The sequence below is a fragment of the Neofelis nebulosa genome, chromosome 18 (genome assembly GCF_028018385.1).
Source record: "Neofelis nebulosa isolate mNeoNeb1 chromosome 18, mNeoNeb1.pri, whole genome shotgun sequence".
In the NCBI taxonomy this organism is placed as follows: Eukaryota; Metazoa; Chordata; class Mammalia; order Carnivora; family Felidae; genus Neofelis; species Neofelis nebulosa.
The window spans coordinates 18,078,484-18,101,453 of record NC_080799.1 but is presented as its reverse complement, the minus strand read 5'-3'; the positions used below and the strand labels follow the sequence as shown (position 1 = coordinate 18,101,453).

The following is a 22,970-nucleotide window of genomic DNA, read 5'->3' as shown; positions in this document are numbered from 1 at the left end:
TGGGGCGGGGCTAAACACGAAGCGCGCGCCCGCCTAACGGTCGTCGTCCTGGGGCTTTTGCGTTAGTGTTTTGATTCCTGTCGGCCACCGTCCTTCCCCTCTCCCCCATTCCAGCGGTTTATTTACAATCCTGCCCCGCTTCTTTCCTGCTTGCTCTTCCCAAAGATGGCGCCGAAAGAGGTTACGCGGCGGAGCTTGTGGCCCATCCCAAGGGCAATTATACCCTTGGCCCCACCCCCGTAGTCCCAAGAATCAGGCTGAAGCACCAGAGTAAAAACTGTATTTACACGACACGCGGTTATACGAGAATTAAAAAAAAAAATGGCCAAGTGAGGAAAGGAGCCTGCAGTCAGGAGGTGTCGCAGCGATGACACGCGGCGAGACCCAAGATGTTCGCCTGCAACACAGGAGGGAAGAGGAGAGCAGCGTTAGAGCTGGGGGCGGGGCACAGGCCAGGGAGAGAAGGGGGCCAGGCCGTGGGCTCACCTTCAGGAATGACTCCATCTGTTTCCCGGATATGCCCTCCACGCGTTCCAGGTCCTCCACCTGGCAGGACAGCAGCGATAGGAAGGGGCAGGGGAGGAGGGGGGGGTTGCCGCGCTTCTCTGCCGCCCCCCCATTCCAGGCCACCCTCGCGGGGCCGTTCGTTACCTGGCTGAAGGGGCCGTGGAGCTCCCTCCAGCCCACGATGAGCTGGGCCTTCTTCTGGCCAATGCGTTGCAGGCTGCGCAGATCCCGGGCTGAGCCTTCATTCAGCAAATCTAGTATTTTTTGGCGCCCGTGGGCCAGTAGCTCTGGGCTGATCTGTAGCTCCCAGCAGTCCTCAGCCTTCTCCTCTGGCTCTGAGGCATCCAGGGACTCCAGCTATGAGGCAGGGGGAGGTGAGTGACAGAAACAGAGTTTGCTATTCAGCCTGTGGCAGCAAACTGCTTTAGACTCCTCTGCCAAGGATAGGAACCTAACAGCAGCTACCTCCCCGCCCTTCCTAGCCTCTCTTTCCTTCAAGTGTTTGTCCAAAAACCCTCCTCCCCGGTCACTCTTTGGGCTGATTCTCATTTTATCTGATTTGTGAAAGAGTGGGGACTGTTGCTGAGGACAAAGCACATAGTAAGCTCGTAAATCTGCATCATCTCCAAAAATCATCTTTCACTCCTAGGGAGGAACACAGAAGGCACGTGATAAATGATACCTATGCCCCCAACATATCATCTCAGTTTTTAGATAATTTTTTCAGTGTTGTTTCATTTCTTGAATGCTTAGGTCATGTTTCCCTAAGTGGGCTCTTAAGTTGGTAGAGAGTGGGACTCAGGCTACCCAATGTACCTATCAAGTAACTACTGACTGAGGGTGAGAGCCATCAAGAAGAAAGGGAAGTAACAGGTGTTGGACACGCTCTCCGCTAGGTACATACTGTATTTCGTCCTAAGTGCCCTATGAGGTATCTCCATATTCAAAGGATAAATAACTTGTAAATTGCTGGTACGTGTTTTGACTCCATGGCCAGTGCTCTTCTCACTAGAGCTTACCACCCACCCTTTTCCGCTCTAAGTGTAGCTGAAGCCTCCAGCTGCTCTCACCTTTCTCTTCCGGCCTTTCTTCTTCAGGATATGGATCTCAGCATTTGGGGATGCCGCCTGCTCCTGAACTGAAGGCAAGAATTGTGAACCAGAATCATGGCAGAGGCTACTTCTTCTCACCCTCCCTGGTGGCCACTTGGTTCTCCCATTTCTGATTCCTTGGGTCGGTCCCCTCCATCCCAAATTAACCTCTTCTTTTGTTGTTTCCATGTGACCTTTCTTGTATTGGAAAGTAGTCTGTTGTTAGTCTGTATGTTAGTTAACATACTAAATGCCTGAGAACAGAACACTCAAGCTCTGTTTCAGACAGTCCTCACCCCTCCCTGGGGTTGCAACATAGTGGGAGCACACAAATGACATGATGAAAGCTGCTCCAAACACCTCTTCCCTTTCCAAGATCTGTTATCTGGCCCTCCTGGTCCCCACTGCCACACTTACTCAGTTGCAGGGGCATCACCACAGCCTTTTTGAGGGGCTTAGCTACTGTGACTGTGCGGCGTGCAAGCGGTCGGAGCACTGCAGGAGAGGAGTTTTCTTTATCCTTTGGGTCTACAGCCTCCTGAGCCAAAACCTTGGCTTCCAGTTCTTTTTGCTTCATCTTCAGCCTCTATTGGAAAGGATCAAGGAGACATGTCACCTAGAACCAACAACTTTCAGGCAGCTTGAATAGCAGTGGATTAGGAAAGTGAGTACAGGGCTCTGACACCCTAGCAGGCAGGGCAAGGACCAAGGAGAGAAGCTACCAGGAGACAACTGGAGCCCACTGTAATTAAGGGCTTTCTAATGATCAGGGATGCTCAGAGGTGGAATGGGCCCCTTTGTGAAACACTGAAGGGAAAGACCGTTCGAAAGTCCTAACTTAATTTGAGCTGGTGTTACAAAATGACAGTCTCTTCTATTGTTCCTTTTACCTGGATTTCCACCCCCCTCACCTCCTCACAGCTGATCAATTATTTTCAAAGTCCAGTCACATTAAGGACATTCAAGCAGAAGCTGAAGAACAGGGATTCCCGGTTAGGTAGAAATCGGATGCTGGTCCAGCCTTTCAGTGTCCTTCCCTATTTGAAGATCCTCAGATTGCTTCTCAATTCCAGTAGGAATCCCAGCCCCCACCTGCCCAACACTTACCTCAATCTCCAAATCCTTCTCTTCCATGGTCTTCATGAGCACCATCCGCTCTCGCCTCGGGGTGTTCAGCCCATGGGTTCCTTGGCTCCCCTGGGAGCCCAAGAGACGGTCCAAGCTGAGGAGGCGCTCCAGCATAGCTGGGTCCATGCTGCTCAGCTTCTGTAGGGGGCTGAGCAGACAAAGGTTACTCCGCACCCACCTCTCCTCTTATCGCCCTCTCCACAGCAGGATTCCCTTCATTATGCCTTAAATTGGTGTATTCTGTGATTCCAGATTCTGCTATTAAGTTGCTGGGCAACCCTGAGCAAGTCATTCAGACTCTCTGGGTGCAGTGTCTTCATTAAGTGAGTGAGGATCAATCACTACTTGCCCAGGTAACCTCTCAGGGATGCTAGGAGATCCGATGAGAACAAGTATTTAATGAACACTTGAGTTGTAGGTGTTCAGGCTCTAAGACACTCCCTGCCCTATAGGCACTCACAGTCTAATGGGGAAGAAGAGACTGTGATAAGGTGACAGCAAGGGCTGTGTGCCTTTATTGGAGGAGCAGGTGGGGAAAGATTCACAAAGGAAGTCATCCTCAGCAGGGCTTTGAAAGCCGCTGCAGACCTCAAATGCCAAGCCTTCTTCCCATGGGCAGCAGGAAAGGCATATTTGAGCTGAGTCCTGACTTAATCTGAGCATAATGCCTAACATTTGTTCCTTCTGCCTGGAAGTTTTCCCCTCACAATTATCATTCAAAAGTCAACCTGATATCACCTTTCCCGTAAAACCCAGCTTGATTGTATATCTTCTTTCCTATGCTGTGAACTAGCTCCTCAAGGACAGGGACTGCCCTGTTCTTTGTGTGCAAGTGCCTAGGAAGAGCAGGATCAGAAAATATGGGTGAACACCAGAAGTCATTTCTTCCTTCCTGGCTCTCACAGAAGCTGCTCCTCTTTCCTTACTGCACCCTGTACTACCTACCCTCCATCATATACTGATGTTCTAGTCTTCTTTCCTTTAGAGCCCGAGGTCAAGGTCTGAATAGGTCTGATGTGCCCCATCTCTGAGCTTTGCCTATTCACATGTGCAGGGGTGTACATTTCTGCTGACAAATAGCTTGAGAGAGACAAAACTGACATGGAGTTCTAAGCAAGCAAGCACCTGTTGCTATATGCCATCCATCCTCAACTACAGCAGCCTCCCCAGGGCAGAGGATGTACTAATCCTTGACCTCCTCTGGTCACCCCTATTCACTAGTCTTTAGACTTACAGTTTATTTTTATTTATTTTTTTTTTTTTAATTTTTTTTTCAACGTTTTTTATTTTTTTGGGACAGAGAGAGACAGAGCATGAACGGGGGAGGGGCAGAGAGAGAGAGGGAGACACAGAATCGGAAACAGGCTCCAGGCTCCGAGCCATCAGCCCAGAGCCTGATGCGGGGCTCGAACTCACGGACCGCGAGATCGTGACCTGGCTGAAGTCGGACGCTTAACCGACTGCGCCACCCAGGCGCCCCTAGACTTACAGTTTAATTTTTTTTTTTTTTTTAATGTTTTTTATTTATTTTTGGGACAGAGAGAGACAGAGCATGAACGGGGGAGGGGCAGAGAGAGAGGGAGACACAGAATCGGAAACAGGCTCCAGGCTCCGAGCCATCAGCCCAGAGCCTGACGCGGGGCTCGAACTCACGGACCGCGAGATCGTGACCTGGCTGAAGTCGGACGCTTAACCGACTGCGCCACCCAGGCACCCCTAGACTTACAGTTTAGAGAGACTGTACTTGGGCTTGGGTAGAAACTGGGCAAAGTAAAAACTGCAGCTGGCTCCCTAGAATTATTAGGGGGGGCCAGGTGGCCAGACACAGAAAGCTAGGCAAGACCACTAAACAGCAGTGACCTAAGGATTCAAGCATACTGGACCATGAGCTGCGGCCATCAGAACTAGGGAGACTCGCCATACACACAGAAGGGAGGGACTCAGTGACTCTGGACTGAGGTTAGAAGCAAAGTTAGATAGCAACGGGCTCCTTGTAGGGTCCTGGAGATGCTGGACTCTAACGCACAGACTGAGAGGTCTCAGGGACACATGGCTCTTCATCTCCTCCTTGTCTCTCTGCTTTGCACTTATCCTCTAGACCTGAAAGACCTGATCTAGATTACTTCTTGAACCAGAAAGAGCTGCCCCCAAATGTGAGGTTTTGCTGACTGCCTAAAGGGATTGGAAAATGGAAAGGGAGGGGCTAGGAACTCAAGGAGGAGGCTTCCTTCAGGCCCCGGGCAGCAGCACCAAGGACAGAGATTGACCTTAGCACTTCAGTGAATTCGGTAGAGTAGGATTTGGGGTGAATTCAATGAGGAACAAGTTCACAGGCTAAACCCACTACTGCCCTGCACCCAACCCAGACACAACAGAACAGGGAATATACCCAAGGCCCCTCCCACTCTGCTCACCTGAGTTTCTGAGAGGCAGAGGCTGGAGCTGCTGTGGGCTCAGGACTCCCAATCTCCTCTTCCTCAGGGCCTCGGGCTCTCTTTGCCTCTGATGGGCCTACCAGTTCTTTCTGAGACAGTTTAATGGGTGCCAAGACTAGGAAAGATGTGGGGCGGGGGGCGGGGGGAGCGGTCAGCCTCTATGCTGATGCTTGGCAGAGTCAGCAAACTCCCCAGCTGTCCAGATCTGGCTTTTCCACTCTTGCCAACCCCAGTCCTCACCACGAAGCTGCAGACTCTCGTTGGTAAAAGGACGATTGATCACCTCCTTGGACCTGGCAGCAAAGTTGAGCGCAGAGACTGTATCTAGGTAGAAACGTCTCTCGGGGGCAATGTTGGCAATGAGGATGCTGTGGGCTGAGCCACCCAGAGAATCCTGAGGGATGGGGATGGGCAGGATAGGCAGATCAGAAACCCCACATTTCCGTTTTTTGTTTTGTTTTTTTTTAATGTTTATTTATTTTGAGAGAGAGAGAGTGCAAGCAGGGCAGGGGCAGAGAGAGAGAGGGAGAGAGAGAATCCCAAGCAGGTTCTGCTGTTGTCAGCAGGGCTCGATCCCAGGAAGTGTGAGATCAAGAGCTGGAGGCTCAACCAACTGAGCCACCCAGGCATCCCCCAACGTTTTCATTTCTTGACTGCTGTTCCCCACCCTCCCAGCACACCTAAGAACCTCCTTCTCCAGCCCCTTTTCACCCTGAGGTGGGTGGCCTGACCTGCAACAGGCGAGTGAGCTTGCTGTCCCGGTAAGGTACACGAGGGAGGCCCTGGTTCAGCGCATCCACCACCTTGCCCAGTACAAACAGGGACGAGTTGATAGCTCCACTTTCCTTCAACCGCAGACCCTTGTTACCCGTACGCCGGTTGTCCTCTGAACCAGCCAAGTCAATCAGGTAGAGTTTACCCTCCCGCTGGCGGAATGGGGCCAGACGTTCCCGCTGATCCACCTGGAGTTAAGAGCAAGGACCCCCAACTTAGTTCAGGTTCTAGGGGCTTCCCGGGTCTCACCCTGTCGGCGGGCCTCACCTTAACCAGGAGCACAGCATGACTGCGGGAGGAGCGCTGGTTGAGCCGGGTGGCTCCTACAGTCCGGTTTCTACTGGCTGGCAGGAAGTGCCGCTCAAAATCAGCAAAGCTAGTGATGGGCTTCTGTGTGAGGCCCGGAATCAGGATGTTTCCTCGACAATCTTCTCGGATCACCAGGTCTCCTGATGCAGGGTCCAAGAGGTCTAATACCTATTGGAGCAGTGAGAGGTAGGGCGGGTTCTGCAGACACAGGCCACTTCCTTCCTGGGCACCAGTCTCCTTTTCTCTGCTGGGCTGTCAGAGTTGTACCATCTGCTACCTCAACCTGTTTTTCCGGGTCTTGCCTCCTTGCTAGAGCAGAGCTTCATGCTTAAGAACTGGATCTTATTCTGACTTTTGTCTCTTCCCTCCCCAACCAGAGTGGGGGCAGGGGGCGGGGTGCTCACCTTTTCCTGGTAGATCTCTAAGTAGGACATAGTGACAGAGAGAGCCCATGGCCGGCCCTCGCCGCCCTCCTCCCTTGTGAGCTGTAGGAGGTCCATGAGAGCCCGGGGAATCACTCCAGGTTGCTCTGGGCTGCCCAGCATTGTGTGCGTCTTCCCTGGGGAAAGAGTGCAGATCGCTGTGAGATCTTCCTCCCCACTCTGAAGCCCTTTCTGACCCATGGCTATTCCCTATCTGGCTCCCTCACCTGCCCCTGTGGGTCCATAGGCAAGCACACTGGCATTCTGCCCTTCCAGCAAGTGCCTCAGGATGGGCTGCACTGATCCCGCATAGATGTCCTGCTGAGAGCTCCTCTCTCCATAGAAGGCATCAAACCTGCAGGCAGGAAAAATGGAGGGAATTAGTGGAGGGTTCCATTCTCACCCAGACTTACAGGGTAATACTAGCCACGGATTTAAAAGAGTCTCTATCCCTTTTCTTGCATAAAGACCTTAGAAAGCACCCACTGAACACCTGTCCTGTTCCTGTCTCTGTACTGGTGTTAGAAATAAAGAGATGAATCTGATGCCCTGATCTTGGGAGTTCTGTAGTCTGGTGGGATAGAAAGATACCCATCCTTTGTTGTGATTCAGGAAATGAAGAGGAGGACACACTAGAAAGAATAAGTGAGTCTGCTTGAGCAAAGAGGATTTTGCCAGAGACAGAGAGGAGAAAGATATTCCACGTATCAAAAAGAGCACACAGGGGTGCCTGGGTGGCTCAGTCAGTCAAGTGTCCAACTCTTGATTTTGGTTTAGGTCATGATCTTCACTGTTCGTGAGACCTCACAGACAGCGAGGGAGCCTGCTTGGGATTCTCTCTCCTCTCTCTGCCCCTTCCCCGCTCGTGTTTTCTCTGTCAAAATAAATAAACATTAACAAAACTTAAAAAAAAAATAGCACAGAGAAGGATGGTGTGAAAGAGCAGGGCTTCCTGATCTTTCCCCCAACACAGTGTATATAGGAAGCAGTATTGGTACACCACGATGGCGCAGAGGATGCTGCTCCTGACTCGGAGACACTCCACTCACCTGCAGTCTACTCTCTATACTCCGGTAGAGAAGCCGTGGCTGAGGCCACAGCAGAGATTAGTATTTTAAGTGGAGTATAGCCTGTGTTGGGGGGAATGAGGCTGGTAAGAAACAAGTCCAATTGCCAAGGGCCTAGAATGAGGTTGTCAAACTTTTTCTGTAAAGAGCCGGCTAATATTTTAGGCTTGGTGAGCCATAGGATTCCTTTTGCAGCTATTCGCCTCTGTCATTATAGTCAGAAAGCAGTCGTGGACCATATGCAAATGAACACGTGTGGTTCTGTTCCAGTAAAGCTTTTATTACAAAAAAAGACTCCTGGTCAGATTTGACCTGCAGGCCGTAGTTTGCCACCCCCTAGCCTAGAACGACAGGCCGAAAAGTCTCAACTTTCTACCTCCAGTGGGGTTTTAAGGTAGCTGCCCTTGTGAGTTCTGTCCCCAAATCCGGATGGCTTCTGTCACATCCAGCTGCAGCCTGGGCTGGCTGGCTGGCTGGCGGGTCTATGTTCCTCCCACCCTTCCCACACCTCCCGGATCCTAGCTGGGGCTCCCCTGGTCACCCTTGCTACTCCTTCCCCACTTTGTGCCTATTTCCCCCATGGGACTGTGAATAGTAATATAAATCTGGTTCAGCTGCCAGTCTTTCCCCAAGTATCCTACAGAACACTGGTCACAAGTGGGCACCTATGAACATTTCTGAAAGCCCAAACGAAGGTGTGGGGAACAAAGTTGTGCTATGAAAGGTGGAGATTCTAAAAAGGCACGTCTGAGAAACTGTCTGGGCAAGTGATAACGTGAGCTAGGAGAGAGGAGAGGGACAGGAGGGAAGAGTGGCCTGAACCTTACTGGTATTTGAGAGTCTCCTGGTGGTTCCTCCAGTTGGCAATCTCTAGTGAACAGCTGTCCAGGCCCCGCACACAAGGGGGCTCACCTGCTGCAGCTGTCCCATCCAGAAATGGTCGCAGCCTCACGGCCACCCTTACCCGAGCTGGAGGTGGGCGCCGGCCAGCCCCCACCTTGCTTAGCCGACAGCGACCAGCTCCTAGAGGAGAGAAGGGAAGTTTTTAGGCATGAAATACGGTGGTAGCACAGAAGTTGCAGGAGCCGGCTTTGCAGAGAGGTAACGGTAGGAGTCTTACAGGAAGAGCTACTTGATAGAGCTGAGCTCTGACGGATGAATAGCAGCTTGCCCAGCATTCCAGGCAGAAGGAATGGCATATGCAAAAGCATGATGGTGTGAAAGCATGGCCCCCTGGAGAACTGGTGAGGTGGGACTCTGTGTTCTGTTAGTGAGGATGAGCAGAGAAGGGCAGGATGGAAGACAAAGATGAATCAGATACATGGTCTCAGGAGGAGTACGGTGGGTGTTGGAGGACAGAGATTACCTACATACAGGTCAGGGGTTGCAAACCATATCATGTACTTAGCAAACATTAAGAGTAAGCACTGGCTACATGTCAGGTACACTTTAATCTTCATGGTGTCCCATGGTGTCCCCTCTTAGTGCCATTTTACCAACAAAGAGGCTTATGGAGGTGCAGCAGCTCTCCTGAGCACGTCGGTATTTTACACCTGGGGCCTTGTGGCTGTCGCACCTTGTTTCATAGCCTACATTTTGTCTTTTTGCTCCTCGAAAGAGTAAGCACAGCCTGAAAACAAAACAAAACCCCAGCATCTTAAGTAGACTAGAGACCCACATAACCTTGACAGAGGGGCAGGGAAGATGGACTGGAGGCTAAGGTCGTGGGGACACCATGGGAGGGCCAGGGGCCACAGCTCGTTTCGGGGAAGCTCTTTCCACCCTGGCTGTACTGTGGGTGTCCCCAACTTGGCCCAGTTCTTTCCTTGCTCTACAAATAAGTCCAGTGGGGAGTAGATTGTCATGTTTACACAAGTAACCTGGAAGCTCTTGTTAAAATGCAGATTTCACTTCAGTCCCTGGAATGATGCCTGAGAAACTGCCAGATGGTGTGGATGCTGCTGGTAGGACATGCTTTGGATTGCCAAGGTGTTGTAGACCAGCATCTTGTAAGGATTAAAAGAGTTGACATTTGCCCCTCCCAAAACCAGTCAATGAACTGCCTGACTCTTCTGTGCTTCTATTTCTCACCTGAGGTTTACAACACACACTTACCTGTACATGTGTGTTACGTACACAAAACTGATGGTTTTCTCTTGATGGAGCTTATGTGGGTTTCTTTTGTTACCCAGTTCTGTGATGCTCTAATGTTTGCATTAAAAAAATAAGTAACAGGGGCGCCTGGGTGGCGCAGTCGGTTAAGCGTCCGACTTCAGCCAGGTCACGATCTCGCGGTCCGTGAGTTCGAGCCCCGCGTCAGGCTCTGGGCTGATGGCTCAGAGCCTGGAGCATGTTTCCGATTCTGTGTCTCCCTCTCTCTCTGCCCCTCCCCCGTTCATGCTATGTCTCTCTCTGTCCCAAAAAAAAAAAAAAAAAAAAAAAAAAAAAGTAACACTGTGGATGGACACCTTTGTTTGGAAGGGATGAGGTTGAAAGGCAGCCCAGTCCCTTTCTGCCCCAGCTCAGTCTGCAAAAGGCATTAATACGCAATCCTCCTCTGTTGTAAGCTTTCTGTTTAGTTTGCTTCCAATAATTAAATTTAAGTCATTAAAAAAAAGAGAGATTATAAATATTTTTATCAGAAAACACAAGATAAAACTTTTTTTAAAAAGCCTGTTTTGAGGGGGGCGCCTGGGTGGCTCGTTGTCATCTGACTCTTGATCTCAGCTCAGGCCCTGATCTTAGGGTCATAAGCTCAAGCCCCATGTTGGGCTTTGCACTAGGCGGGAAGCTTACTTTAAAAAAAAAAAAAAAAAAAAAAAAAAAAAAGCCTGTTTGGGGTGCCTGGCTAGCTCAGTCAGTAGAGCATGAGACTCTTGATCCTGGGGTAGTGAGTTTGCACCCCACAGTGGGTATAAAGACTACTTAAAAAAAATAAAAATTTAACAACAACAAATAGCCTCCTTATTTTCATGAGGACTGAATGAGCTAAAAAATATCTCATGAGGAGGGCATTTCTCTATTTTATGGTGGAGGATACCACACAGTACCTCACAGCTAACAGCAGAATTCCAACCTGGATCTCTTTGCCTCCAAAAATCTGCTTTCAGTGAGGATGCCATATTGCCTATTGGGAAAGTTCTTGGCATCTCTGACTCTCTCCCTTTTTCTAGTGGTTACAGCTGGTTGTCAGGGCCATAGGCCTCAGAGAAGGCAAGAGGCTGGTATGTGTGACCAATGCAGGAACAGCAAGATGAAAAGGTGGGCAGACTACCCTTGCTGAGAATCTTACACATAAGGCATGCCCATAAGCGGATGGCCTACAAAACCTGGGCTTCTGCTCCCTAATCTGACAAACGAAGCCAGTAATACCCCTTCTCATTCCATGGTTTACAAGGCACTTGGGCATCTAGTTTTCGCTCGATCTTCAGGAGTCCTGAAAGTCCATAACAAGTCAAGAGAAACCTGCAGATGCACCCATGCAGGTGAGAACACTAAGGTGCAGAGAGGTTCACTGACTTGTCAGAAATGTGTGCAGGGGCTTCTCCTTGCCTATCTTTCCCAGGGTGTGGGGGAGAACAGAGAAAGTTGGCAGATACAGACACATTTAAGGAAGTTTAAGGGGAAGGGGAAGTCTGTGGTGATGTACTTGGGTCAGACAGAGCTGAATTTCAATTCCAGCTCTAACACTTGTTAGCTTGTGACCTTGGGCAAGTGACTTAACATCCAGGTGCTCTGGTTTTCTTTGTTTATACAGTGGGGTGGGGCTCGGAGAGGCTTAATGAGAATTAAAAGAAGTAACATGTAAAATACCAACACAGTAACCAGCACACAATAAGTAGGTTCGTTATTCAAGGTAAGATAGCCTGGGTTCAAAGCCCAGCACTGCCACTTACAAGGAAACGGGTACATAATGGTCTATTCCTGTGCCTCAGTTTCCACAATTGTAAAATGGGAATAAATATGTACTCGCTGGGTTGCTAAGGGAATAAATGAGGTAATTCATGTCAAAGTGCTCAGAATGGCATTTGGTACATTGGTAAAAGCCTTGGTGTTTTATTTTATATTCATCTTTCATTTTCCAAATGTGGAAACCTCAGTATAGAGAGGTTGGCTAACTTGCCTGTGGTCAACAGCTACCTAGTGACAGAGCTTCAAATAAAGGTCTAACTCTGAAGTTCATTGTATGAGTCCCCAGACCTTCTCAGCTCATCTTTGTATCCCCATGGGCCTTGGAGTCAGAGACAAGTTCCACCCACCCAGTAGCTGTGTGAGCTTAGGAAGCCTTCTTCACTGTTGCAAGCCTCAGTTTCTCTTTATAAAATAACAGTATCATAAGATTGTGAGAAGTCAAAAAAAGAATGTACATACAATGTTTGGCACAGTGGGTGGCATCAGGGGCTCAGTAAATATTAGTTGTTGTTATTATTACACTCTTTTACTTATTTACTCTTGTTACCCACTCCTCCAGGTAGCAATTCACTTCAGCCCTCACCATTCAGCAGGGTCACTAACAACCTCCCTAATGCTAAATCCAGTGGACATGCCTGGTCCCCAACCTATTTGACTTCCCAGTAAGATCGGACACCCTCGATCTGCCTTCCTTTGAAAAATACACTTTCCCCTAGTTTCCATGCCAGAGGGCCAAGGTGAACAGCTCTCTGCTTACTCCTTCTAAGCTTCTGCCAATCTTAAATATTTTTTCCAGGCTCCTTCTATCCTTTCTCTAGCCTGAGGTCACTCAACTTTGGCCCTAATATTTTGGGCTACATAATTCTTTGTAGTGAGGCTGTCCTGTGCACTATAGGGTGTTTAGCACATCTATGCTAAACACTCATGCCAATAACATTCTGCACCCCCCCCCACCTCCTCTTACACCTCCTCTTGAAGTCGTAAGGTACTTCAAACCCCACCTATCCCAAACTGAACCCTTCCCCATCTCTCTTGCCACCTGGTCCTCCTCCTATGCTCTCTAGTGTAAATGAATGGAACCAACCCCAAAGACGGGAGTCTTCCTTAACTCCAGCTTCTTTCTCACCTTCTACATCAGTTATTCAGTATCTGTCAATTCTGCCTTTTTAGAGGAGTCCACTTCTCTCTACCCCACTGCACAATCTTCGCAAAGGCAACCATCATCTCAACAGTCTCCCACATTGGTCTTCCTTCCTCTAGTTTCACTCCCCTCCAGTCGCTCTCTTCCCACTTCCTCCCTTGCACTATAAGCTCTCAGCCACAATGACCTTCCTACAGTTCCTACAACATGCCCAGTTCTCTCACACCTCTGGGCCCTTGCACATGCTATCCTCTCTCCCTGAAGTATCTTCCTTCTCACCACCACTCGCCATGTGACTGAGGTAAATACACCTTACTTCCTCTAAAAAACCCTCTTTTGTAAAATTACTCTCCCATGAAGTTGTGTCCATGGCTCTCTGGCTCCTCCATCCAAGCACTCATGACATCCCACTGTAACTGTAGATGTGTCTCTGTGCTCCATCTGACTGTGAATTCGGTGACAACAAGTCTTACTCTGGTCACCTTTATATCCCCAGTGCCTGGCACAGAGTAGTTCTCAAGGAATATTTGCTGAACAAATTAAGTTTTGGTGAATGAACATAAAGCATTGTCTTGTTTCTTGTTTTCTTCATAAAAATGGCTCCCTGCCATTCCTGTCCCAAAGCTCACAGCCCAAGGGAGAAGGAAAGGAGAGGCACACGTATACAAGTGCTTATAGTACAAGAGTCTATCCCTTTCGTCATAAAAGCAACTTTAAGGGTTGGGCAAGGCTAGCACTTACTTCTTCTAATTTCCTCCCTCTCACAATTCCCCAACTTCATTTGGTTTAACTCCTCTTTTATTGATGAGGAAATTGAGCCAAAGACAGCATCATTGGCCTCTTTATACATCATAAATAAATCACTCGGTGGTCTTTTCATCCAGCTGAGGCCTGATAAACTCCTATCCGACCCTTGAAACCCACTTCAAATATCACTTCCGTTAATTAGGTCCTCCCAGAATATCCAAGGGTTTACTTACTTCGGATTTTACACTCTCTATCGCAGTTTATACATATCTCTCATTGCTTTTCATGATAGCATATATTTATACGATTATCCACTGAAACAGATTATAAACTTGTCTGGGAGAAGGGTCAATATTCATTCAAGCATTTTAACCATATCTACTATGTACCAGGCACAGTGGGTGTCGGAAAAGTGAGGGGAGGGAGGCTGTGCTCCGAAAGCAGGAGTATCATGTGCTTGGGCATAATGGTTAAGAGCAGAGGCCCTAGAGTAGGACTGCCTGAGTGAGAATTCAGACCCCAATATTCACTAGTTGTGTTAACTTCGAGCAAGCTATTTAACCCATCTATGCCTCAGCTTCCTCATCTGTAAAACAGGGACAATAACAACCAACCACCTCATCTCATTGTGTAGCAATTAAACGATTCATCACCGCAAAGTGCTTACAACTGTGCCTGGCACCTAGCAAGGGCTCAACATGTGTTTGACATTCTGCTAGACAGCTTTGTTTCTCCACAGGGCCTGACCAACAGCAGGGGACTCAAATCAATTACTATGGCATCTACCGTAAATCAACGACCAGAATTCAGTGGACAGGAAGAGAGCAGAGACATCTGTAAACAAACACTCACAACATACAAGATTCGTAATGTCCCAACAGCCTTTCCAACCCTAAAATAGCACTGACTTCCACGGCTAGAGCGAAAGGAAACAGTCCCTTATTCCCCCTATTTGTGATCTGGGCACATCTTATACTGTCAACTCACACCCAGCTGCTGTGCCTCGGCCTGCCCTCCAGCGTCTCCCAGGGATCTCCGCTCACCCAAACAGCACGTCATACACAGAACCCTCCCCTCGCAAAATGCGCATCCAGCTCCTTTCGTCTGGTCCCTATGGTCAGTGTCAGCTACTCTTCGCTCGCTTACTCACATAATCTCCCGAGATGGGGTAACTGTCCCCATTCTACAAAGAAACTGGAAGCTCACAGAGGAAAAGTGCGCTAGGCTCAAACAAAGCTCTATATCGGAACTGGGTGTTTTAACACGGTCAATTGACCCGCACGGAGGGCTGGAAACAAGTGAGAAGGGAAGAGCGAGGTGCGCTGACCAGCTCGAGACTCCCACCTTCCCCTCCCCGCCCCCGCGCCATTTCGGCCTCTCCCCGACAACCCGCAGAACCCGGACCAGGCTCCGGCACATTACTCCACCAGGTTCCAGACTTCGGCGTCCTTCCCAGGCCGGGCTCGCGTACCTGAGATCGCCGCCGCCATCTCGCGTCGCCTCAGCTGCGCGGTACCCCCTGCGTCCATTCCGCTCCCTCCGTTGGCCCGCCTCTCCCATTCGAATTTCCCGGTGCCCCGCCCCCCGTCCTGGCCTCCACCAATCACGGCTACTCGCTACCGGAAGCCCCTGCCGGCGGTTCGCAACCATCCCGCCCTCTAGGGCTCGCCTCAGGGTCCTGCAAGAAAGTTTCCCCTTGGCGGAGGACGCATGCGCGCAGGGTGGCCACCCAGCCGTGGACGCTCCGGCGCGCGTCGTGGCTTGAACTCTGGGGCCCGAGGCTTGGGCGGCGGTGGCGGTCGGAGGAGCTGCTGAGCGCCGCTGGGCACTGGACTCTCTGTACCTTCTGGCTTTCGGATTTCGAGTCGTAGATTTGCGTAAGTCCAGACTTTTCGCCTCGTGTTTCCCCCTCAACCACGAATTTTGGTACTAATCATGCAGTGATCGAAGGCACTTAATCGATTTACTCCCAGATTTCCCTGAATTGAATACAATTTTAGCTGTTTTAGTGGCAGAAGAGGTGATTACATGAAAAAGGCAGACGTGCGTGGAAACGGGTTATTCAAAGCGAGTTTCACTTTCAGCAGTTTCTTGCTTCAGCTTGTTTCGCGCTCCGTGGGTTCGTGGGTTTGTGGGTTCTCGGACTGGAACTCAGTGCCAGTCCACGGTACTTTACCGTCTGGTCACTTCTGTAGGTCTGACCTGCGCTGTCTGGTTTGTAGACAGTCGCGTTACACTCCCCCTCTTGCTAAGCCCACATCACCATGCAGATACCAGGTGACATGTCTCCTCTTACGTCAAATCTGAGCGGAGGGGGTCTGGTCTCGGATGTTCCTTGCTTTGTAACTCAATATATCGGAGTGAGCCTTAAAGGCATGTTCAGTCTGTTGCTTAGTCAGCTTCATCCACGGTCCCAGTGTCCTAAGGGTTCAGCCATCTGTGAAGTCCCTGTCCCTTCTGGAAGCTTAACCAGGGATGGATGTCCCATCTCTGAGCTCCTGATAGAGCCCTGGGTTAGACATGTCTAGACTATTAAACAAAACAAGTGTTAGACTAGCGGTTCTCAAATTTTTTGGCATTGGAATCCTTTACATTGTTAAAAAAAATGAGGCCTCAGGGACAGCTGGCTGGCTCTGTAGGTAGGTAGAGCCTGCGACTCTTGATCTTGGAGTTGTAAATAACAGCCCCAGGGTGGGTGTAGCGATTACTTAAAAGTTAATTTAAGGGGCGCCTGGGTGGCTTAGTCGGTTGAGCGTCTGACTTCCGCTCAGGTCAGGATCTCACGGTTCCTGAATTCCAGCCCCATATCGGGCTCTGTAGTGACAGCTCAGAGCCTGGAGCCTGCTTCAGATTTTGTGTTCCCCTCTCTCTCCGCCCCACCCCTGCTTGTGCTCTGTCTCTCTCTGTCTTTCAAACATGAATAAACATAAAAATAATTTAAAAATAATTTTAAAATGTTTTAAAAAATTGAGGCCCAAGAGATCTTTTGTTTATATGGGTTGTGTCTTCATACTTATTGTATTAGAAATTAAAAGGGGTGCCTGGGTGACTCCGCTCTGGTGGTTAAACTCCCAACTCTTGGTTTCAGCTCAGGTCACCATCTCAGGGTTAGTGAGTTTGAGCCCGGAATGGGTGCTAACAGTGTGGAGCCTGCTTGGGATTCTCTCACTCCCCTCCCACCTCTCTCTCTCTCTCTCTCTCTCTCTGCCCTTACCCCTCTTGCTCTCTCTCTCAAAATAAATAAACTTTACAAAAAAGAAAACAAATTTTAAATGTTTATTAATCCACTTAAAAATTGCAGTAACAAATCCATAGAGACAGAGTAGATCAGAAGTTGGTGAAGTGTTGGTGAATTAGGATTATTGCTATTAGTTAGGTATAGAGTTTCTTTCTGGGTGATAGAAATGTTCTAGAATTAGTGTGATAGTTGTACAGCATGGTGAATATACTAAAAACACTGAAGTATACACTTAAAAATGATAAGTGAATTGTACCTCCATTTAAAAATCTTCCCCCCCTGGGGCGCCTGGGTGGCGCAGTCGGTTAAGCGTCCGACTTCAGCCAGGTCACGATCTTGCGGTCCGTGAGTTCGAGCCCCGCGTCGGGCTCTGGGCCGATGGCTCGGAGCCTGGAGCCTGTTTCCGATTCTGTGTCTCCCTCTCTCTCTCTGCCCCTCCCCCGTTCATGCTCTGTCTCTCTCTGTCCCAAAAATAAATAAAAAACGTTGAAAAAAAAATTTAAAAAAAAAATAAAAATCTTCCCCCAAAATTACAATAACAAACCTATTACACAGAATATAAATAACATTTTACTTTTAAAGATAACCAGTTTTTAAATGTCCATAAGATTTACCATTTAAAGTTTATTTATTTTGAGAGTGAGTGAGTGGGGAGGAGCAGAGAGAGAGTCCTAAGCAGGCTCTGCTCACAGGGCTTGAACTCATAAACTATGAGATCATGACCTGGGCCGAAACCGAGAGTCGGATGCTTAACCAACTGAGCCACCCAAGTATGCCCCAAAAATAAATTTGGAAATTTTTTCCAAAGCAAAACAATAGTGAGAAGAGTGGCATTGTTTTATGTTTTTGTTTTTTTTGTTGTTGTTGTTGTTGTTTACAAATATGTCTGGCTTAAGAGAAAATAGCTGTATTCTCATACCTGCTTCTGCATTCCGTATGTTGTGATATCAGTACATCATATAGCTTCTCGAGAACTGTAAGGATGCAAGGAGAAAAGTCAAATGGCATCTTAGTTTTATTATGAAAATGGTTTTGGCCTTGTGGACACCCCCACCCTGGCCGAGACACTTTCAGAATCTCCTAGACTACCCTTGGGAAACTATGGACTTACACCATTGGCAGTTTGGTCTCCCCCCACACTTCAGAAAAGGCTCTTCAGGTTTTCACATTTGTTGCCAGTCCCCAGAAATTTGGTAAGATACCTGCCGGAAGTAGTGGAAAGAGCATAGGTCAGGGAGTCAGGACTTCCTAGGTTGAATAAATAGCTTAGGGACAGGGCTTTGTATCAGACCACCCAGGGTAGGGGTTTAGCCTCTCTGTGCCTCCATTTCCTGAGGTGGTTAAAGGGATTAATGGTTGAATCTGCCTCCTAGGGTTTTAAGGATGTGCATTTGCCTGGTGGAAATTAGGTTCTGAAATACCTGACAGGTGAAGAGAAAGAAGCAGTGGATTTTTTTTTTTTTTTTTTTTTTAATTTCCGGATGAGACCCTTGGGAAGCAAAGCAGAACAGAGGAAAGTCATGAGTTTACGCCATAACAACAGGAAGGAGGCTAGTTAGCGAGGAAGACGGTTCTGTCCTTTAAGCCTGGGAAGATATAAATGAGGATCATCTGGGGTGAGAGACACAGCAGCAGTGATGAAGAAGGGAATTGGCGCTGGAAAAAGACCAGATCTGGGGGGGCCAGGTGGGGAAGGACTCCTGGGAGAGATAACAGAGCACACGGGTGGCCAGGAAGCCTTGCCAGTCTGCCAGGTGGACATCCTTTTCCTTCACATCATAGACTCTGTATAAGAGCTATGGGGGTTGGGGGGTTGGGGGGAGGTTCCTAAAAGGAACCGCAGGTCCTTTACTGAAGGCACGGAGGTGGGCTCTGAAGGGCTGCTGTGCATGGGCAAGTGTGACCTGCTCACTGCAGAGGACGCCTCGAGAAGACAAAACGGAGTGGCACATTCACATTTACAGCATGGGGCGCCTGGCTGCTCAGACTCTTGAGTTCAGCCCAGCTCATGATCCCAGGTTCGTGGGAGCGAGCCCTGCTTCAGGCTAGGCGCTGAGCATGGAGCCTGCTTAAGGTTCTCTCTGTCCCTCTGCCCCTCTCCCTAGAGCACACGCGTGCTAAATAAATAAATAAATAAATAAATAAGATCTTGTAATCCCTAGAGCAAGGATTCTCAAAATGTAGTCTGGGGACCCCTGGCCTCTACAGAGTTAAAGCAATTTTCATGATACCAAAGATGTTATTTGCCTTTTCACTCATTCTCTCAGGGGCGTACAGTGAAGTTTTCCAAGTGCTCCATGCTGCCTAATATATAACAACAGTTTGAATGCAGAACAGGCTAAACTAGGCTATGGTGAAAAAGTCAGAAGAGTGGTTGCCTTTTGGGAGTTGAGGGCAAGAAGTGACTGGGAAAGTCCCAGAAGGAATATTTTGGGCAGTGATGGTAACATCTTGATGATGGTATCTTGATGGAGGAGTTTGGGTTCCACAGGCATATATATTTGTTAGAACTCATGTGCAGAAGCATGGCATGGTTTTCTTTCTTTTTTTTATGTTAATTTATTTTTGAGAGAGACAGAGACAGAGCACGAGATGGGGAGGAGCAGAGAGAGGGAGAAACAGAATCTAAAGCAGGCTCCAGGCTCTGAGCTGTCAGCGTAGAGCCCAACTCGGGGCCCGAACTCACGATCCGTGAGATCATGACCTGAGCCGAAGTCGGAAGCTCAACCAACTGAACCACCCAGACGCCCCATCATGGCGTGGTTTTCTAACTGTAGGATCTTCAGACTGGAAAATCTTGTCCCAGACTTTGTTTCTAAGACGTTTGAAAATCAGACATGTGGAAAATGCCCACATTTCAATGTCAGAAAGACCTGGGTTCGGTCCTAACTCTGCTCTATGCTATGTTTGTGACTTTGGACAAGTAACAGCATTTAGCAGAGTGCTTGACACATAGGCACCTAATGAATATTTGTAATATGACTGAATGAAGCCATGTAATTTTCCAGAGCTCTACTTTGTACTAACTCCAAGAAATCTCACTTTCATTTGCTCCACCAAGATTTGGAGGGTTTCTGGGTGAGTTTCCTTTAATGGCAAACCGAAGCAGAGAAAAAACCAAACATGCTTCTGTTTGGGTTTGCTTGGTTATCACCTACTGGGGAATAAGCAGGGGGTTAAGGCTGGAGGGGGAGGAGACACAACAGGCCTTGGACATCTGCTGTTGTAACTCTTAAGCCACCTACAGACATAACTGATTTCTGTCTTGGTGACTTCATCTGAAAAATGAGACCATGCTTACTACCTTCCGATAGGATTGTTGTCATAAATAAATGAAGTCCTTTTTGCAGAGTGCCTGAAGTCACAATGGATGCAAAATAAATGTAAGTCCCTCTTCTGTTTTTCGTCTCTCTGTACTATTTTGCTTGAAATAACCACGCCCCAAAACATGTATGACTGCTAATATAGACTTCCTACCAGAAGTGATCCTTAAACGTTCTCTCATATGTGCTGTGTTAGTAATCGATCTATATTTGCTCTCCTTCCCCATCACGTTACACGTGACAGCGCCAAGGATCACATCGTGTCATTGGCTGGACTTGAATTTATTGGGCTCAAAACTTTCTTGAAACCCACGAACTGTAGTCCAAGGCGAGTCTTCTCTTTCTTGGATAGTTGGGTTGTTTTGTGGGTGGTGGTTGTTTAGGGATTTGACCTTAGCTGTCTCCTGGGTGACTGCATCAGCTTGTGCATATTGGGGCTTCACTATTCTGGGACTGCTCAAGAGGCCTGGCCCTGCGTTTCCTTAAAATGGCTCTTTCATTGCTCCACTCTGCAGTGGGAGCTTGAGGACTCAGTACCAGCCACTGGGGGGTCCATGATGGTCCAAACCGGGAAGTAGTCATATCACCCAGTTAATTTGGTGACCTCCTGTAGGGAGGGTCAGGGTAGGGTGGGAAGGGTCTTTTTTTTTTTTTTTTTCTTCTTCCTGACCTTTATACCTAACATGGAGCTGAAATTTACAACCCCAAGTACAGGAATCCAGTGCTCTACCAACAGCCAGCCAGGTGCCCCTAGCGGGGGGTGGGCTCTTCTTTTTGAGAGATTGCCTTTCATCTCCAGTTGCCATCAGAGAAGCTGTGGGCTCTCTTTGTAGTTTGTGGGCCTTTGGGCCCTTCATTCCAGGCATGTTCCAGAGTATTCCCTACTTGGAAAGGCCTCAGACATGCCCCCATTCCAGGCCACCTCAGGCTATGTGCCTGGGACCTCCTTCCTACACATATCTCAGTTATCCCTATTTAACATTCAACCACCACACAGTGAGGCCAGTTATTTTCATGTAACAGTAAATTGTTAGATTTCCACCATGTGTGAGCTGGATAGGTCATACAGAGCGTGTGACCCAGAGAAGCTCCTTTTACAAATGGGTAATTGAAACCCAGAGAGGTTAATAGATTTGACTGAGGCCATGTAGCCGAGTGGAGGGTAGGACTTAGGTTTCCCAAGTCCCTGTGCAATACTCTGCAACCCCACTGTGACCTCTAATAGCTATTACCTAAGTTCCCAGCATTCCTCAGTAATCTTTTTATCTGACTTTGGTCAGCAAACTCCTTCATTCCCTGCCATTGTCCTGATTCCCCACCCCAGCCCTCCTAGGTTTTCTCAGGTGCAACAAGTAGTTTGTGTCAGTTGGGCTAGGCTGTAGTAGAGTGTTAAGTCAAAAGCAGTCTAGGTGTTGCTGTGAAGAGGCTTAGTAGGTGTGGTTACCATCTACAATCATTTGACTTTAAGTGATGATCCTGGGTAAGCTGGGTGGGCATCATCTAGGCAGTTCAAAGGCTTAAAAGCAAAACTGATACTACATGGTGTCACTTATGTGTGGAATCTAAAATCAAAAAATTGAACACAGGGGCTCCTGGCTGACTCAGTCTGTAGAGCATGTGACTGTTGATCTCACGGTCGTGCATCTGAGCCCAACCTTCAGGATAAAGATTACTTTTAAAAAAAATGTATTTCTTAAAAAAAAAAAAAGTTGAACACGTAGAAACCGAGTAGAATGGTGGTCACCAGGAATTGGGAAGTATAGGAAATGGGGAAAGTTGGTAAAAGGGTACAGACATTCCACTGTGTAGCATGGTAACTATAGTTGATAATACTGTACTGTATGATTACAGTTTGCTAAGAAAGTAGATCTTAAGCATTCTCACAAAATTTTTTTTTAATTTTTAAAAAATGTTTATTTATTTTGAGAGAGAGAGAGAGAGCATGCAAGCAGGAGAGGGGCAAAGAGAGAGATGGAGAGAGAGAGAATCATAAGCAGGCTCCGCACTGTCAGTGTAGAGCCCGATGTGGGGCTTGATCCCATGAACTGTGAGATCTTGACCTGAGCCAAGATCAAGAGTAGATACCCCACCAACTGAGCCACCCACGTGCCCCCCCCCCAGTTTTTTTACTTTTTAATTTTTTGTTATTATTTTAAGTAGGCTTCACATCCAGCATGGAGCCCAAATGTGAGGCTTGAAGTCACAACCCTGAGATCAAGACCTGATCTGAGGTCAAGAATCAGTTGCTTAACTGACTGAGCCACCCAGGCGTCCCCCACCCCCAAATTTTTTTTAAGTAAGGGTTACTATTTGGATGCCTGGGTGGCTCAGTCAGTTGAGCATCTGACTCTTGATTTCGGCTCAGGTCATGCTGCCAGGGTCATGGGATCGAGCCCTGCATTCAGGGTCTGCGCCGAGCATGGAGTCTGCTTAAGCTTCACTCTCTCTTCTGCCCCTCTCCCTAGCTCACGTGCGCTTTCTCTCTCTCTCTAAAAAAATTAAAATAAGTAAAATAAAAGAGTAACAATTGATAAAGTAAATAAGATATAGGGATATAATATACAGTATAGGGAATATCGTTAATAATATTGTAACAACTTTATATGGTGACAGATGGTGATCATTTCATAATGTATATAAATATTGAATCACTGTGTTGTATACCTGAAACTAATACAATATTGTATGCCAATTATTCTTCCATAAAAAAATTTTTTTAAGCTAACTCTGAGGTGATGGATGTGTTAATGAACTTGATTGTGGGAGTTCTTTCACAAGGTATCAAATCATCACGTTGTACACCTTAAACATTACAATTTTATTTGTCATTTATACTTCAATAAAGCTGGAAAAAGAATTTCTAAAGAAAATTAAGT

General features: G+C 48.0%; 2 protein-coding genes and 1 long non-coding RNA gene across 5 annotated transcripts in view; 2 read left to right on the top strand and 1 right to left on the bottom strand.

Annotated features, from left to right (window-relative positions):
• Nucleotides 1–263: 263 nt before the first annotated feature.
• KIF22 (kinesin family member 22) lies at nucleotides 264–15,100 on the bottom strand. 2 transcript variants are annotated; one of them, XM_058711229.1, is made up of 14 exons: nucleotides 15,005–15,100; nucleotides 8,561–8,756; nucleotides 6,894–7,021; nucleotides 6,649–6,803; nucleotides 6,203–6,412; nucleotides 5,893–6,123; nucleotides 5,402–5,555; nucleotides 5,141–5,276; nucleotides 2,706–2,874; nucleotides 2,016–2,184; nucleotides 1,578–1,645; nucleotides 652–864; nucleotides 487–546; nucleotides 264–397 (listed from the first exon to the last, which is right to left on the bottom strand). In XM_058711229.1, the coding sequence occupies exons 1-14, from the start codon at nucleotides 15,060–15,062 to the stop codon at nucleotides 350–352; spliced, it is 1,995 nt and encodes a 664-aa protein (XP_058567212.1). In that variant the 5' UTR covers nucleotides 15,063–15,100; the 3' UTR covers nucleotides 264–349. The 2 variants fall into 2 exon arrangements, with proteins under 2 accessions (XP_058567212.1, XP_058567214.1); XM_058711231.1 differs by lacking the exon at nucleotides 15,005–15,100 and adding an exon at nucleotides 9,100–9,373.
• Nucleotides 782–1,866, top strand: LOC131501312 (uncharacterized). The gene is made up of 2 exons (XR_009256747.1): nucleotides 782–881; nucleotides 1,605–1,866. It is a non-coding gene; the product is annotated as an uncharacterized LOC131501312 (long non-coding RNA).
• Nucleotides 15,101–15,270: 170 nt separating the features above from the next.
• Nucleotides 15,271–22,970, top strand: part of C18H16orf54 (chromosome 18 C16orf54 homolog) — a 55,748-nt gene continuing 48,048 nt past the window's right edge. The window contains exon 1 of one of the 2 annotated variants that reach the window (XM_058711676.1): nucleotides 15,271–15,410. The gene's annotated coding sequence lies outside the window, so the exon portion shown is untranslated. The remainder of the gene's footprint in view (nucleotides 15,411–22,970) is intronic. The other variant, XM_058711678.1, reaches the window with a different exon arrangement.